The 18898-nt window shown below is 43.4% G+C and overlaps 1 protein-coding gene across 1 annotated transcript in view; it reads left to right on the top strand.

Moving 5' to 3' along the window:
* Positions 1 to 1152: 1152 nt before the first annotated feature.
* The window catches only part of LOC306750022 (shisa family member 6), a gene marked incomplete at both ends in the record, with an annotated part of 63805 nt that continues 46059 nt past the window's right edge, over positions 1153 to 18898 (top strand). Inside the window, 4 exons of the mRNA XM_079233396.1 lie at positions 1153 to 1718; positions 7123 to 7280; positions 14626 to 14721; positions 15240 to 15308. Of these exons, the coding sequence (XP_079089522.1) occupies positions 1153 to 1718; positions 7123 to 7280; positions 14626 to 14721; positions 15240 to 15308 (889 nt within the window). The remainder of the gene's footprint in view (positions 1719 to 7122; positions 7281 to 14625; positions 14722 to 15239; positions 15309 to 18898) is intronic.

Genomic DNA, 18898 nt, shown 5'->3' on the forward strand with positions numbered 1-18898 from the left:
CGATTGATAATTAACTGAGGTACCTGAATGGTGACGTGTGTGGAGGGTAGGGGTGACGAGAGAGAGAGAGAGAGAGAGAGAGAGAGAGAGAGAGAGAGAGAGAGAGAGAGGGAGAGGTAGGCGGGCCGGAGAGAGAGAGAGAGAGAGAAAGAGAGAGAGAGAGAGAGAGAGAGAGAGAGAGAGAGAGAGAGAGAGAGAGAGAGAGAGAGAGAGAGGTCTTGCCTCTTGTCTTGCTGAGGCTCTTTGATTCCGTGGCAGTGGCTGAGACAACCCCGTCACCGGCCACCGTTTACCCGGTAAGTACTCCTCCTCCTCCTCCTCCTCTTCTTCTTCTTTCTCTTTATTCATTTTTAAATCCGTGTTCATTCGTTCTTAGAGAAAACAAATCGAAGTTAATGCTCCGTTTCCACAAATCGGATGAAATAAAGTTCATGCGTAAAACAGAAGCGAATGAGGCAAAAAAAATAAAATAAACGTCGTTTATTCATCTCTGTGCAATTCAGGATCACAGGTTGTGTCTATTCTCGAGTTAAAGAACATGTTTTTATATTTAAAGTGGATGGAAGATGGAAACCACAAACAGGTCGAGCCGGTTTTACTTTCTGAGCTGAAGCCAAACGACCCGACTGGAAACGCGGGCGCTGTCCGCGGTGCTGAAAGTGTCCTCGGGTCTAAACGTCTAGTTTCCCCGACAATGATCGATCCCAATCCTTCTTTCTATCAAGCCTGCTCGGTAATTGGGGTTCTCGTGGATTCTTGGGCTGACGTGAAGCCACACTAAACCCCTCTGCCTCCCTCCTCACAGCGCAGCGTGGTGAAGATCTCCCTGGAGGACGTCGCGTCTCCGTCGCGGCTCCGCAGAAGACGTTAAAGAGGACATCTTGGGCCGAAAGCAGAACTTTTTATTAGAAAAGCCCCATTCACAGCTGGACGGCAGCAAAGTCAGAAGATGCTTTGCGTGTCCGGTGAGCGCCACTCAGAGTCCAAAGTCAGCGAGAGCTCGGCGCGCGCACAGGAGTAGCCTACCTGCGATGAGGAAACCCGCAAGAAGCTCCACGCGGTAAGAAGTGGAAGAGAGACACTGAGGAGGGAAAAGATCAGACGGAAGAGAGTGGCGAAGTGGCGAAAGAACAAACACCAGCGCGTCCTCAAATGATGGGGATAAAGCACCTTCTGCTTCTTTTGATTTACTTAGACCCGCTGAATGTGCTGTGCGCCGCCGCCACCGCCACCAAGAAGAGCAAAAACCCGCCGCGGAGGAACCCGAAGGTGAAGGAGGTCAACGGCAGCTCCACCGCGGTCCCGCCGGCCGCGGCCGTCCCGGGGAAGATCACCCAGGTCCAGGCTCCCACGGTGGTCCAGCACGACACCTGCCTGGGCTACTACGACGTGAGCGGCCAGTACGACAAGGAGTTCAGCTGCAACAACACCGACCACCGCTTCTGCTGCGGCAGCTGCTTCCTGCGCTTCTGCTGCGCGGACCGGGGGAAGCGGCTGGAGCAGCGCGGCTGCACCAACTACAACACGCCGGACTGGATCAAGACGCAGCCGCCGTCTCCGGCGCCCACGGGGGACACGTACGACCCGGAGCTGGACCAGACCAACGCCACGGTCTACGTCACCTGCGGGGTCGTGGCGCTCGTCATCGCCATTGGGATTTCTGTGAAAGTCGCCTATGATAAAGCCACCAAGCCTCCGCAGGAGATGAACGTGCACAGGTGAGTCTGTGCTTTTGTGCATGACGACAAGGTTTTAGGTTTCTGTGTCTCTGTGTCAGACTAAACCTCATGGCACCAACATCCGAATGGTTCATATAGATTCAGATGATCTCCTCACCACAGGGCCTATTTTAATAGTTTAAAAAGGTATAATATACAGAAAACTCTTGGGAACATATAAATGCAAATATGTCTTACTGGTATATTGGTTTATGATAGTGCACAGAAAAGGGAAAAAATCTATATTTTGCACACAAAAAATGTGTAAAGTTGTATTTTCTTGTCGTAATTTGCTATATTTTAATGTACTATATAACATAGCTCTATATGTTAAGAGTATCTGTGCGAAGTTTGGCTTTGATTGAGTGAAGTTAAGTATTTTTAATAATTAAAGGGACAGTTCACCCCGTATTTCCTACATAATAAGGTGTGTGGGTTATCTTGAGTAACCGGGTCATGATTTCTGGAGTTTTTTTTTGTTTTATAATGCAGAGAAGGCAGGTATCTATATAACTCATCTCAGGCCATCACAATAGATAAATATCACTTCAGGTAAGAACGAATAGATGCTTTTTTGATTCTAGGGTGAACTGTGCCTTTAAGTGTCAAACCGGGATGAACCTTGTGTTCTTGGAGCCGTGTGTCTAGCATCCTCACTGCATCGCTTATGGCTTTAGAGAGAAAGCAAGTCGAATTGATCTTCAGTTTTCCCCACAAACGGTAAAAGTCCCGTAACGCTGCACGTATCGACCGGTTGGCACTTTTTTGGAGCGTTCGGTCGAACACATTCTGTTCTCTGTAAACGTAAAGTGTAAAACCTACTGACTCACAGCGGCCTACTCAACGCAGCCTCAATATGACGAGTTCAAACGAGCGCGTGACCTTTGACCCGGTGCCGTCACGCTCCTCCCCAGAGCTGCCCCTGTCGTAAAAATTAAAATGTCAAGATTGTATACTTTACTATGGTACACATCCCTTCCTGTGTGTGTCCCAGGAGAGGAGGAGCGGCTGGTGTTGGTGCGTTCAACCCCAGAGGGACGACAGTAAATGTCACTGAGAGCCATTATGATCATGTTCATCCTGATGGGAGTCGGTCCTTCTCTAATGACGATATGCTTTAGTCCTCAAGGAACCAGCGGCCATCACTGAATTGCTCGATGAGCGTTTTAAAGCAACATCAAATCTCATCCTATGGCTATATATATATATATATATATATATATATATATATATATATATATATATATATATATATATATATATATATATATATATATATATATAACCTCCCAGAGAGCCTCTTCGTTTTTTTAATTAAGTCTCAATAGACCACCTCAATAGATTTACACTAAATCTCATTTGTTTCCCCCAAAAAGCAACTAAAATGACCAAATTATGCACAGATTTTGCCGTTTGAAAGACTCCTGATAAATGAATGGAGACATCAGTTATTGTTCCATTCCATTCGTTTTCTTGTCGACGTTAAATATTTGTGAAGATCAAAGTTTCCAGTGATGTATGATGAGAACGCGGCTAAATTCTGATTGGTGCGCAGACGTGTGTGACATCATCTTTTCTCCCACTGAGCCCCGCCCACTTTAAACCAGTAATACATGAGGGCCTTTACAAGCGGATGACTCCTGTAACTACATTACAGTTAATTGATCGGCAAAACAAATGATTTTGATAATTGATTAGTAGTCATTCTCCAACAAGAAAGGCCTCATCTGATCGTCCTAGCCTCTGAAACAAGAAGCCTTGATGCTTGTCTTTGTCTTTCTTCGTAGTAAACTGAATATGTTTGTGTTGTTTCTGCTGACCGGACTAAACAAGCCATTGGAGCTGTATCGGTGTCCGTTATGGGCAGCTCCCCTAATCAATAAAGAAAATACAAAAAGTCATTGGTTGCAGCTCAACCAGCTCAACGTCTGGCGTAGAGTTATGGTTACTGGATTTGTGTGGAAAAGCCAGAGGCAAGGTTTTTAAACTCGGATTTCCTCCCTTTTTTTCAAAGACAACCAGCTGTCTCTCGATGGCATACGCTGCTTTATAAGGGACCAGGCTGTATTTTACGTGATGCATGCTGGGATACTCTGCAGCCCCACTGAAGCAGGTGTTGGAAATCTATTAAAAAGAAAAAAGGAGTAGAAATGGGGTTTTAATAGGGGTTGGATCTGACTAAAATTGCATGTTTTCCACCCACTCATTGAGAATAAAAAGCGCTTCGTCATTGCTCCCTTGAGTCACCTGCCATGAAGCGGAGGCCGCTCTGGACCGAGCAGAGGACGCCGTACTGCGTTGACTTAACAATACCAAGACAATTAAGCATTGTTATCGGCCACTCAGGAAACTTTGGCACCTGCTGCTTTAAAAAGGTCAAAGATGATTACTCAGCTTTCTGAGGAACGCAGAGTGAGAAGTTCTTATTGATAAAAAAGAAAGAGGGAAGTTCTAGCACTGACAACAACACGAAGGAGCTCTGTTATAGATTACATTCAAGCTCCAGTGATTGCTGTAAGTGTCTTTTCAAAAGTTGGCACAGTCAGCTTTTTAATATCCAGATGGACTCGTGAGACTTTATGATACAGTATTTCATTTGAAACAACAACAAAAAGAACAACAAAGCTCATGATGCAGCACTCCTCCGTCTCTGCTCGGAACGTGATGTTCCTGTATCGGACTTCTGTTTCTCTGTGAATCCGTTAAATTGTGGCGTTCCCCAAGGGCCCGTTTTGGGCCCATTGTTGTTTTCAGCTTACACGCTTTTTCGGCAAAAGTGGTTTTAGGCTATAAAAGTGTGTACAAAATAAAATAAATTGGCTATATTGTTGACAGATGTTTTAAACTCCCAAATATTGCTATTGCTATTTAAAAAAAAAAAAAAAAGTAGTATTGATCCAGCTCTATTCGGGTTATAAACAGTCACAGCGTTTCTGACAAATGCTCCTGCAGATTCCATGCGACATAAAAACGAGAAAAAATGTGTCTTTTACTATTTTGTTTTTTATTTCCGAGGGAATTTTTTTATCTTTCTCATTAAAAACATAAAAAGTTCGGCCCGTTCTGCAAACTACTGAAGCTCCTGCTGCACACGACATAGCAGCCAACTGGGACAAATGCAGCGATGGAGACATTGAAGCGACGGAGGAAGTTTGCGTCTCCTCGCTTCCATCCTTTCAAGTGGATCTGCTTCATGCCGCCACTCCAGCGCGAGCAGGCGCCGTGAGAGCGGAGAGAGAGGTCGATCCAGTGAGCAGGCTCGCTGGGTGGTCAATGGTGTCATTTTTTTTTTTATCGTTTTATGATTTCTTTATTTCCACCGACTGCTTGGCACGCGGTGCCGTTGTAACGATATCTGCTGGAATAAACCTCGGAGGCTGGCACCAGACGTTCGCGCCGCGACAGCCGTGACCACAGAGAAGGAGTGGAACACGGGATTAGCTGTATACTTGGCGCGGGTCCGCTGCTAAAAAGTGGGCGCTTCTCTAATGCAATTTGGTCTCTTACCTCTGCGACTGTGAGCAGAATACTGAACTGTTGGCAGACCTTTGCTGTTTGGTCCGTGACCTTCACCGAAACACAATAAATGCAGAGTGAGAGCTAAAGCCAGTGGTTTGAACAGGCTGTATTGATCACATTCTGCAGGCTAAACCGAGAGGCAATGCAATGCATACCAGCTCGGAGGTGAGAATAAAAGACCCGAGTTGAAAGGAAAGACGACTGAATGGGCAGAAATAGCCGCAGGTGACTGGAAGTTCAATGCAAAAGGTTCAGGGAGAAGTGTGAGAAGTCTGACCTTAGAATTTATCAGCCAATTTCGAGCTTTATCAGATAAATACTGGCATCAGCAAATATGTTGGACCACGATAAATCACAACAGATTGCAGAGCGATGCCAAAGATATGTTCTAGACCATCAGCGGCCTTAAATAGTTTGTCCACAAGAGAACGATGGGTAGATGGATCACTCTGCTTGGCCTTATCTGGAAATGTTAATGCTGGTGATGTTCTGCACAAAGGAAAGAACAAAAGCTGTGTGTGAGTGTGAGTCAATGTGTGAGTCGACTGCGCCCTCAGACTCAAGAACCCAAAGGCTCCTACTGGAGATCTAAATCTTTGCAATTTGATTGAAATTGTATGTTTAGTTTTTAGCCCACATTTGCTGCTCTAGTGAGTGTTTGTGATCAAAATGGTGGTGAAGAAACGTGTCACCAAGTGCAACATTGTGGCTCATTGATGAGTTCTTATTGGAGGAAGACGATATACGTTCGGCTTTGGAAACACACATTACTTGTTAGAAGGGTCAACTCATTGCTAGCTTTGGTCTTTTCATTTGCGTTGTTGATAGCATGGAAGCTGTTTCAGGGTCCTACTTCAACACGGTTATGTGTTCATAGGTCTCAGAGGACAGAACTTGATGTTTCTATATCAGACTTCTGTTTCTCTGTGAATCCGTTAAATTGTGGCGTTCCCCAAAGGGCCCGTTTTGGGCCCATTGTTGTTTTCGGCAAAAGTGGTTTTAGGCCGTAAAAGTGTGAACAAAATAAAATAAATTGGCTATATTGTTGACAGACGTTTTAAACTCCCACATATTGATATTACTATAAACTCCCCAAAATGTAGTATTGATCCAGCTGTATTCGGTTATAAACAGTCACAGCGTTTTTGACAAATGCTCCTGCAGATTCCATGCGATATAAAAACGATCAAAAGTGACTTTTACAATTTTGTTTTTTTATTTCCGAGGCAAACATGTTTATCTTTCTCATTAAAATCATTAAAAGTTCGGCAAAACTGCTGAAGCTCCTGCTGCACACGACATAGCAGCCAACTGGGACAAATGCAGAATCAGGTCGCCTCTGTCTGCGAACAAGAAACGGCTAAAGTGTTCTCATCCTGGAAGCGAAATGCTATTAATATACGAAATATCTCCCAAAGTCACAGAGTTATGGGGAAGTGGAATGTGCGGTTGCTTTAGGTTGACATTGACACAGTTAAATTGTCATTTTCATTAAGGAACTCGGCTCTCCATCTCACCAGCTGACTCTGCCACCAAAAGTTGGAAATGGTGTTTGTGAAAAATGGCCTTTTATTTTGTGACTTCAAAGAAGAGACACTGGCTTCTAACTGCTCATAAATGTGCCTTGAGCTCGAGTCCGGCAAGTATAATAGGACTCGTCTGTACCTTGTGTTCCGCACTATTGAAAACCCAACTCCCTCGTGACTGCGGGTGTAATTAGGATTTCCTCTCTGCTTTGCCCCCCTGTACCTCTACCCTTCAGATTGGAGCTGTAGCTAAATAAATTAGGAAGACCTTCAGGGGGATGACGAGGAGAATAGAAGAAGAGAGAAAAAAAGAAAATGCTGGTAATTGCTCTTTTCTCATTTGTGTGATTTCTTTCCAGAGCCCTGGCAGACATTCTGAGGCAACAAGGGCCAGTTCCAATATCTCAGTACGAACATGAAAACATCGCGGCCATTGATGGATCGCCCAAAGACGAGACGCCGGTCAGAACCTCGAAGAATCACTACACTCCCGTTCACGCCAAGCCGTCCAACCACGGTAGGTGACGCCAATCAGCTTTTATACCGATCAATAGCTCTCGCTGGGAGATAGAGCGTTTTTTCAAAGGCCGAATGATTTGTCTCGTGTAGCTTCCACTGCAAGCCCATTTACAAAAATCCATCTTTGTGTTATTACGATGGTGAAGCTTAAGCAACTCGTAAAGAAAGACCCTCTCCCTAACGCTTCCCTTAATCCTACCAACATTCTTTGATTGACATCCACTGAAATAGATGCAACTTCAATCTTAAGCTTTTCCCCTTCTAAAAACGAAACACGTAAGGAAATATATATACATAGAGAATTAAAAAATGACTGTGCCAAGGCTTCTTTACGCTGCGTGTCCCATAAGCCGACTCAGCACTGGCTCAAAATTGAGATGCAAATTATCATCTCCAGCGGAAGAGCTTCTTTTTTTTTCTTCGTCCAGAGATAATTGTGTCGTGCGACGCCGCTCCTCCTACTTTTATCCGGCCGGTCTCCAGATCCCGGCTCCGGGGATCAGCTCGTTTGCTAAGTGCCCTAGTATGGTGTCCCAGATTCAACAGGGTTGTGTTTCACTCTCGTGTCGCTCCGCCTTCCTCTCTTCTCCGCCTCCGCCCGACGTGGAGGGAACGTGTCGGAAGAGAGCTGATGCAGACTGTACTGAACTGAAAGATGTGAGCGACGTTTCTTGCAGCATTTTTTGCGTATTTTCTTGTTTGGAGTCGATTTCGAGTCGAGTAGATTACTCCTTATTGGTCACCAATCTGGCTTTAAATAATCTTCTCTTTGTAGAACGTCTGCAGTAGTACCATCATTTTCATATAAATCATGTCTGCTTTCCTACTCTCCATTAGTAAATGTTACCGATGATGTTTTTAGACTTTAAACTTTGCCTTGTTTAAAATAAAAATCAATATAAATTTGGAGGAAATTTAAGGAATTTTTGATGCTATTGGCCGTTATAACCAAACCAGTTTACTTTAACAAACCACAATGTCTTCATCAAGGTTCAGGTTTTGCCAGAAATCCATCACTCTTTCATACAATAGTAATGTAGCCTTCAATCTACAGTAAATATGGAAGTTACTGTTTGTTTGCAATAAACAGAAGAAGTAAAAGAAGAAGGTAGCAGAGAAGGAAAAGCACCAAGGCTGAACGTACAAAATGAGATTATCAACCAACGGGCCACTGAACCTCTTGGTCCACAGGCCCCCTGACCTCTTTGTCCACAGGGTCCCAGACCTCTTGGTCCACAGGGTCCCAGACCTCTTGGTCTACAGGGTCCCAGACCTCTTGGTCCAACAGGGTCCCAAACCTCTTGGTCCACCAGGGTCCCAGACCTCTTGGTCCACCAGGGTCCCAAACCTCTTGGTCCACCAGGGTCCCAGACCTCTTGGTCCACCAGGGTCCCAGACCTCTTGGTCCACCAGGGTCCCAGACCTCTTGGTCCACAGGGTCCCAGACCTCTTGGTCCACCAGGGTCCCAGACCTCTTGGTCCAACAGGGTCCCAAACCTCTTGGTCCACCAGGGTCCCAGACCTCTTGGTCCACCAGGGTCCCAGACCTCTTGGTCCAACAGGGTCCCAAACCTCTTGGTCCACCAGGGTCCCAGACCTCTTGGTTCACAGGGTCCCAGACCTCTTGGTCCACAGGGTCCCAGACCTCTTGGTCCACAGGGTCCCAGACCTCTTGGTTCACAGGGTTAGGGTTAGATAATCCTGCATCCACCACTAAAGTACGTTATGAATTAAAATGATTTGCACCACCTGCAGTAATACTTGTTATTAAAGTCCCATCTTGTAGGAGAGTCATACTTTATTTTAAAAGGAAAACACTGAGTTGAAATTGTGTGTCTTACTAAATACAATGAGGTAAATCTAATAACAAATTATGCAGAACATTATCGAAATTGCAATATGGCGTCCTGTCATTTTAAAACCCTGTGAGTGCTGCATAGACAGGTTATATTATTCAAACTCATCACATGGCCATTTAGATTTTTGTTAATAGTACTTTGACCTCCAGTAATTTCTGCCTTTAGCGAATTACGTAAATCTGTGCGTCACAAAGCCACGCGGGTTGTTTTCCAGTGGCGCCCACAGACAAGATGTCTGGCGCGTCCAACCGGTGTCGTCTCCATTGTTGCCGCTGCTGACGGGTGGGCGTCCTGCAGGGAAGACGTGACTCAGATTAATGACACATTCATGACAGTGATGTGAGTTTAAAAAAAGAAGACGATGGCTTTGTTCTTTTTTCAGCGTGGAAATGGTCAAAGCTCATTATATTTTTAGTGCTACTTCTGGGTATGATTTATCTTTAGCTCATTGATGGGCTTCTCTTTGTAGATTTTACTTCTGACATTTTCCAGGAGGAACAAACTGCTTCTATGAAAGAACCGTGTGTGAATGTAAAGCTGCATGTGCGTTCCTCAATGCTCTGGATTTATGAATTGAACTTGTATATCGCAAGGATGAGCATTTTTTTCAAACATTTTGTCAAGTTCTGACTGCTTTAAATGGCTGTTTGAGGGGTTAGCTGTTGGGTTTGGGGTTAAAGTTTAAGGTTGATGGTAAAAGAAACAAGAAACAGGGTTTTAGTCACATGGAAACATTTCTATACTCAATGCATCCATTACAAGGAGTTACAATATGCAGATGATGTCTCTGTTTTTATGAACGTTTGTTTGTTTTTAAAAAAGAAGAATGAAGATGAACAGACAAATTTAAACTTTTCCTGATTAAATGCAAACTTGTTCTACTTTATTATAGAGTCACTTGTTTATATACATTTTTTCACACTATGAGCAAAACATGACAGCTATATGTTATGGTATTAATTTAACACACCATTGACCGACACATATATTTAAGAATAAAAGCCTTGTGCTAACATTTAAAACAGATTCAGTCTACATTAAAATGATAGATGTCTTCTCTTTGTTAATGAAACAGTTGAAAGTGTTGAAATTAAATATAGTTTTGACACATTCTACCGATGAAGACATTACAACTGTAATTAAGACATCAATATCCTGTCAAAAGATCATATTCACTGTGTCTGTGTAGTATGACTTGTTCATTGTAGATTAATTCAAGGTTTCACAGGATTTCAATAATTAGAAAGGTTAGGTAAGTAAAAGAGGTTATAACAGATTTCAATCAATAATGCATGTTCAATCTATTTGTGTTTCTCTGCACTGGAAACAACTTGTGTTTTCTGCACTAATTCTCCTTCATGACGTTCCTCTGAGCCGAGAGAGAAGGAGTCTCTTATCCTCATCTGATTTATGAGAAGGTCTTTATGAGGGAAGACAGACTGCAGAGATCCTTTGGTCTGAAACCATCTCCTGGGTCACACTTCAGAGTTAATGGGTGAGGAGGATAATGATGGATTTGAAGAGACTTTTTTTTTCATGTAGCAGCATTAATAAGGAGTATAAATAATTGGAGCTGTCAGAAGCCACACTCAGTTGATGGTGTCCTATATAATGTGCAGCTTACTCCCTCTTGTAAATCCTTCTCATCAATGCTTATATAAATATATATATATATATATATATATATATATATATATATATATATATATATATATATATATATATAAAAGCAGTGATAACAAATTATTAAAGTCTCCTTCAAATAATAATTCAACAAAGAGATCACTTTTATGCATTTCTTCCAAATAGGAAAGTATGAACCTGGGGATGGGACAATAAAGGGAAGCTAATGACAATACAATGGTGGATATCTGGATTTAATATCGAAAACATGAGCAATATGTGATGTGAACTTTCCCCGCTTGATGTTCCAGAGGAGTTATTATCCCAAGATGAGATGCTGAGTGTCTCCGGGTGTCGGCGGTGCTTCTCCAGGACTGCCCTTGAGTGGGCATTATCACTTCAATTTCCTAGAGTTCTGTTCTCTCATTTCTTCTTTTGTTCTGTTCTTCTCTAAAGTTTCTATGGTTGCTGTGAAAAATAGGCGACAAATGTCTTCCACACTTTGCAGACAGAGAACGGACACATTTGGGTTTTTTAAAACCCTGCAGAACATGGCCGACTATAAAATGACACTTTGGAATGATATTTTTGAAAGGTTTATGCCGTATTGCTGATGCTAGTGAGTCTGGACGTCTCAGTCTGTAATCATGACGCTCAAGGAAGACTGTGAATGAGTAATTAATGAGCAGTACGCAACGTTCACGGGTTGAAAGGTTCCTCGGTTTTGGGGTCACGGTTTGGTTTGTTTTTGGTGTAGCAGAGAAAGCAAATAGAAATAAGTGAAGAAATATTTAAAAAAAACAATAAAGCTGTGAACCACTTCTCTATGGACTTGGCTTCATGCATGGATGCATTTGTATATTGAAACAGGAAAGTAACTTCCCCAAAATTGTTGCCTCAAAGTTGGAAGAACACATTTTGCACAGACGATGCATCGCAAACGTTTGTTTCCAGTTAATAAACCTGAAGTTAACCTTAAAGTCATTTAGGATTAACACATGAACCCTTTGACATGAACTGTGTGCATTAATGTGCAAACTTGAGTCCTTGACTGACACTATAGTTGTTAAAAGGCCAAGTCAAATATACATAAGTTCATAAATCTCACTTTTATCCAGAGATTGGAGGTTTTTATCTCCAAAATAAAACACTCTGCCCCTTCATGTATAAATGTGTGATGAAAACTTAAATAGAACGGTTATTCCGAAACAGAAAAGGCGAGCTCTGTTCTCATTATGCAGGATGGAAAAGGCAATTTTGAGGAACATTTCCAGAGATAATAAGGGGCTATAGGTGTGTGCTGCCACTTCATATCACAGCCAGCGTCTCCAGCCACCTGATTCCAGCTTCGCGGTGCCGTCCTTGGAGCATATGGAGGTTATGAATCATCAGTGTTTCTCTCTGCAGGGCGACATCACACAGACATACTCCACCATGTCGTCGACATAGTGTGCCGTTAAGAGAAAGAATCACAAGATGCAGGGAAATATATTTATTCCTTTTCTTGTCCTGTTTTCGTTTTTCTTCCGAGGGCTCCACATTAGCGTCGGCACGTCGGTAACCAGTTAATAGTCTTCCTCCGGGCCGGATCAAAAGAAACAAACGAGCTGCGGCGTCTCGGCCTCGAGTGCCGAACGCTGGTGTGATGAAGACCCGGCCTAAAGGTCCCAGGTGTTTCTTTTCATTATGATAATTTGAAATGCCGTTCGATATCGGCTTCCCGAGGCCCAAAGGTCTGAGTGATGTTATTGACTTTGAAGTGGTTCCCTTTGGAGAAGGAGGCATTTAACCGCTCGCCAGTTAATGCAGAAAGGGGAGGAAGGGGAGGAGAGAGAGGAGAGCTTTGATGAAGCAACTCTGGTTTTGTCGGTACGTTTTTTGTGTTCTTTTTTTGCCGTTTCCGTCGACACTACCTCCTTTTATTTTCTTCTCAAGACTTGTCTGTGATTGACGGGACAATTGCACATTGTCGGGCGCCAGCAGGGACCTCGTCTGGCTGCTTTGTGTCCAGGCCGGACTCTCAATTACAGCACTGGTGCGGAGGACGGTTAACGGCAATGTGGTACAAATTGCATTACGGAGTGGTCTTTTAACACATGGGAAATCCAAAAAGGGTGTATACCTAAGGTGTGTTGGTGGGGGGTAAATCCCTTCTAAAATCCAACTGTGTCCAACTCCAATCATCCTGCTTCTGAGAAGCCAAAAGCATTGCAATTTTGTTTTTCGATTAAATGTAAAATTCCCTCGCTGTGAGAGACGACTGTTTGAGACGTGCAGAACTGCATCTTTGGCATCTTTATTGACGAGCTGATGATCCGCCCGAGAGTTGTTTTTTTGTCAGCTGTGCCATTTTAGCCCTGTTTAGTATTCTCGTCATCGACAGCTCGTCCGTTATGAAATGGCAGATATATTTCTGGGGGATTGAGTAGAGATACTTGTCAGTATTAAGGCCCGCGGAACGGCCGCGATCGATGGACTCTCTCCAAGGGAACGACGTCCTGAAGATCCATCTTTTCACAACACAGTCGCTGCAATGTAAATGTAACCGCAGATACGTTGAATAATCTCAACGTTTCTGGACCAGAAATCACGCTTCATATCAACGTATTGACGTATTGGTGATAAATCAAATACAAAAAATATCTGTGAGAAAATACTTTCCCTCAAAACTTCATTTTGAGTAGACCAGTCTGACATTAACTTGAGTTTATCTTTAACTGTCTGAGTTGTTGGCTCTTTTTGTTTGTCCCCAATTCTCGGTTACCATTTCAGATTTTTCTTGAAACGATACCCTAAATATTACCTCACATGGAAACACTGGACTTTCAGCCTGTGCTATGGCCATCAGTTATGGTCCTTCTTGAGAAATCCTGTTTTGTCCGTTATTTTTGACACGACGGGCGGAACAACCCCATCCCATCATTGCCACGCAGAAGATGCCAGGCGTCCGCTTTACCAAACTAACGTTTCTTTGTTGAACTCGTGAACAAAACGCTGAATCGTAGTTCACAAATTCGACCCAGAATCCAAAATCTCATTATTTTAAGCTGCACATCGTACCGTTCGTTTTTTCAAACGCCAAAAATCTTCACGCGTTGACCCACCGTTAGCCAAATGTCAACGCAGTGACTGGATGTGTATGATGTGCTGAAATGCACCTTGGGAGTTGTAGTTAACATTTGGGAGTAAACAACCCACGACAGAGAAAATTCAAAGAGTTTCAAGGCTTTCTGACTAACTAGGGCAGACATGTTTCATGTTGCTAGCTTGTCAGCCGTTAGCTCGCTAGCTAAAGTAGCATAATGTGTAGCTTACTCCCTCTTTTAAATCCTTCTCATCACTGCTTTTATATATACCTTCAGTGATAACAAATTATTAAAGTGTCCTTAAAATAATAACTCAACAAAGAGAACACCTTTATATGCATTTCTTCTGAATAAGAAAGTATTAACCTTTGGGGGGAAGGGACAATACACATAAGCTAATGACAATACAATGGTGGATATCTGGATTTAAAATGAAAACATGAGCAATATATGATGTGAACTTTCCCCGCTTGAAGTTCCAGAAGAGTTATTATACCGAGATGAGATGCTGAGTGTCTCCGGGTGTCGGCGGTGCTTCTCCAGCACTGCCCTTCAGTGGGCATTAGCACTTCAATTTCCCATAGTTCTGTTCTGTTGTTGCTAGCTTGTTAGCCGTTAGCTCGCTAGCTAAAGTAGTGCAGTAACCAGCCCCTGCTAGTGTTCTTTCTAGTAACACCTATACTGAGGATGAATTTCACTGCACCACTTTCTAAATGTGACCTTCTTCTCCACTTTTTGCTGAAATATAAACTTCCCTTCATTGTTTATCCCCCAGGGCACTACGGGAAAGAAAACCTGCGCGGCGGAGGCCAAGACATGCACAACTTCATCTCTTCTGGGTTCGTGACGCTCGGACGAGGCCACTTGAAAGGTAAAGTCCGTCCTCGTTGTTCATGCGCCGTTCCCTTTAAGTTCAGAGCAACAATCCTTTCACCCACAAAGCCACTGTGTCATGCTGTCGCTCTCTTTCTGCCAAATAACAAAAGTGCCTGTGACTTTTGTTTCAGCTCGCCGAAAGTTGGACATGACACATAATTGGCTTGAAGTGACATCTTGCAAAAAGTCCACACACACACACACACACACACACACACACACACACACACACACACACACACACACACACACACACACACACACACACACACACACACACACACACACACACACACACACACACACACACACACATTTATTATCTGTGATTAAATCCACACTTCCAATGACAAAGTAACACTTCCCGGCAGTGTGAACGCAGCACGGCACAGTAGTAGATTTTCTAGCTATTGTCCTCCTTTTTGGAGTTTTTAATGAATCCGAAGCGACGTTGGACTGAGAACGAGCTGTAAACAAGCGGCCCGTTGTTGTTGTCGTTGTTGTTTTTTACAGCGCAGCAATCCATAGACGAATCGGGGCAGATGTCCTGGCAGGGCGATCTGGACATCCCCCTCTCCTACGGTACGTTCCACAAATGTTCCGCTTCCTGAGAGCGGAGAACCGGCTCTCTGCTCGCACCTGATAGGAAAAGTCACTCACACTCCAGCACACACGGACCAGCCGGGTGTCCTTGGCTGATAACCACAGAACGGACATTTGGTGCCAAACGGAACGCAGTATATATATATATATATATTTTAGAAATATTTCCACTGGTGGTGCTTTGACAGCAGGTTTGAACGAAGGCCGTACAGTTTAAATGCATGCAACACTTTAACATGGCGCCGGTCAATAACGGTGTAAATCTTTGGCAGCTGATGCTCTTTCACCAGGTGTCTCAAAGGTAAGTGAACGTTTGATTTAAACACAAGTTGACGCACAAAGCTCTGATTGAGTGACCGTTCCATTATTTCTTCATTCTGTATTTCTGCCAAAACCGTCAATCACAGTATTAGCTTGATGTCTTTTTTCTTGATGATATTTGAGCTGAAATAGTTTCTGCTCAGCGACAGGGCAGCTGGTGCCTGTTGTCTGAAGTTTTACACTCTGGTTTTAAATAGTTTTATTAAAACTGAATACACGATTCACAACCATTGACTGTATAGAGAAGTGGGCGTCGTCATCGTGACGTCACCCATCGGTTTGTGGACTGCCGGGTTTGAAGCCCTGAGTTTGCCATCTTTGCTGTTGCCATCTTGGTTTATGGTTGCCGCCATCTTGTTTTTTTGCAACCGGAAGAGACATGAGAGGGTGGAGCTAAGTCCAACTGAATAAGGGTCTTAGGCGAGCAAAAATATGAAGTGAAAACACACTGTGAAAGGTTTAAAGTTGTTGGACAACAAACACGGACAACTTCCAGACCCGACAACATCGTGGTAATGACCTGTCAATCACCTTGTAGTCCCGCCCCTAAAGCGTCCCCTGCTTTATGGTCTGTTTGACTCTAAATGACCATAATTTACTAAATGAACATCATGCTGTATTGAAGAAGACTTGAAACTAGAGATTGAGACATAAACTCATGTTTACAATGTTTACTGAGGGAATACATCAAGAGAAGTAGAGTCATTTATATAGACTTCTATACAACCAGAGGAGTCGCCCCCTGGTGGTCAGGAGAGAGAATGCAGCTTTAACACATGAAGCATATACTTCTATACAACCAGAGGAGTTGACCCTGGTGGTCAGGAGAGAGAATGCAGCTTTAACATATGAAGCATAGACTTCTATACAACCAGAGGAGTTGACCCTGGTGGTCAGGAGAGAAAATGCAGCTCTTTAACACATGAAGCATATACTTCTATACAACCAGAGGAGTTGACCCTGGTGGTCAGGAGAGAGAATGCAGCTTTAACACGTGAATCATGTACTTCTATACAACCAGAGGAGTTGACCCTGGTGGTCAGGAGAGAGAATGCAGCTGTAGGACACTTGGAACTGAAGGCTGCTTCATGATCCCAACTAATACACTGATGAACTCATATTATCGATATAATGTGAATTAATGTTTTCAACAACTTAAAGAATCAGGACACGTTTTTCAAGAGAAGATTCTTTGTAGAACTTCGAAAATAAACCATCCAGCTACAATTGAAGAGATAAAACCATAAATATATTTCTGACTGGTTCTGTCTTCTCTCGGGTCTCTTATTGGAAAGAAATATGATTTCAATTTGTGTGTCTCTTTTCTAGGAGTCTGTTTCATATCAGGTCCAATAGTTTGGACCCATGAACACTTCTAGTTTCTTAAATGAATGTACTGTTGCCGCTGTAAGTGACAACAGATAAATAAATACCCAGAGAACGCAGTGCCAAGAGGAGTTTCTCCTCAAGAGGAGTATTTTATTGAACCGATGATTGTAACCCGACAGCACAGTGTCTGTGATTTACGGCCACAATCGCTGAGAGTAGACGTTTCGCAGTGGAAATGGGTTTGCTTGATCACAAAATATGTCTCTGGTGTTGCTGAAAAGGTGAAAAACCTTTCTTCAACTTGCTCCATGCGTTTTCAACTTCCAATAATCTGCGCCAGCACAAGCATCTGAAACTGACCAAACAGCTCTACTTGTAGTATCTCAGAAGCCTCCATGGTTGCATTGCTAGATTCTATTTCCTCTAACGCACAAACAACTGCATATATCCACCGTAAGACACCACATACGTGTGGTATTTGCAGAAAACGTCTTAAAAATCGGCTTAAATTTGAGTACCAAAAATAAAAAAATAAATCATGCACCAAGAAAAGGAGGATGTGTTATGAACTTTGTGTAATTAACCATTCATCAAGATGTGCCGTTGCTAAGTGGCCCTCTGAGGCGAATCCGAGGACACCTATCTTCCTAAAAATACCCGCCTTGCTGCTGGTGATGAATTGACTGACATTTGCTGTTGATGTTGAAATGACTCAACCCTGAAGATAAGTGACTATGACACGCTGAAGAAAGGCAAAACTGTATTTCATCCCCCGCGTTAAAAACATTTAAACAGAAAACATACAGAAACTCTTCTCCTGCTCACCGGATTAATCTCAAAATGTGTTTGCCGTGGTGAGAGTTGGGTTGTGGCTCGTGAGAGTGAGGACTAAACGGTGTTCGGACCGCCGCGAGCAACGGCAAATATTTCTAAAAGGCGCCCGAGGCGGCGCCCCTCTTCCGACGGCACCCGGACGGGTGCCGTCGGAAGAGGGGCGCCGCCTCGGGCGCCTTTTAGGTGACACGCCTATTAGGCGACACGCCTCGGCGGCCTGATGGCGGGGGCTGTCACTTCAAAGCGGAGGTCCTGTCAGCCGCCGCCGTACGTGTCTCAGTTCAACACACACACACACACACACACACACACACACACACACACACACACACACACACGCCCCCTCAGGGTTGGTCGAGTAAATGTGTCTCAGTACTATTTTGAAGGAAAAATTGCACTTTGTTCCATCTTTACTTCTTTTTTCTCTCCTTCCTTTACTTCTCTACTTATTTCTCTTTTGTTCTTCCTTCATTCCTTTGAAATACTTTCCACTCGCTGCATGTATCTGATGGCCAATAACTTCCCATCTCGCTTAATTCCTTCCTTCCTTCCCTCCTCTCCTTTCTTTGCTTCATCACTTCTTCCTTCTCGCTCCTGCATGGTTCCTTCTATCTTTCTGCCCTCTCTTCTTCTCTTTCCTTCCTTCCTTCCTTCCTTCCTTCCTTCCTTACATCCTTCCTCCATACTGTCCTCCCCGCTTTCTTTATTGTATTTCTTTCCTTTCCTTTGTCTTCTCTATCTGCGCAAAAGAATCCCCTCAACTGAAGATGTGCTTTATTTATTGAATCAGAATAAATCAGCACTTTAATCTGGTGCCAAAGTGCCTTTCACTTCTGACAATTGTTGATTAAATATTGGAATTCATGACCTGGATTTGTAAAAAGGGTATTTCCATATCGTGGCACATGTACTTACATTAAAAGCTGCTCCGGCTGCTCTTATTTGCATTTTCAGAGGTTTGGGGCACTTTAGACAAACAAAACATGTTGCAATAATAAAGAAGCGTCACTGACCTCCAGCTCAACTGCTCGTGTAACATTTCATCTGTTTGCGTGGGAGAGTCGAAGCAAAAGGAAAACGGCACA

Source organism: Taurulus bubalis (assembly GCF_910589615.1).
Source record: "Taurulus bubalis genome assembly, chromosome: 17".
Taxonomy (NCBI): Eukaryota; Metazoa; Chordata; class Actinopteri; order Perciformes; family Cottidae; genus Taurulus; species Taurulus bubalis.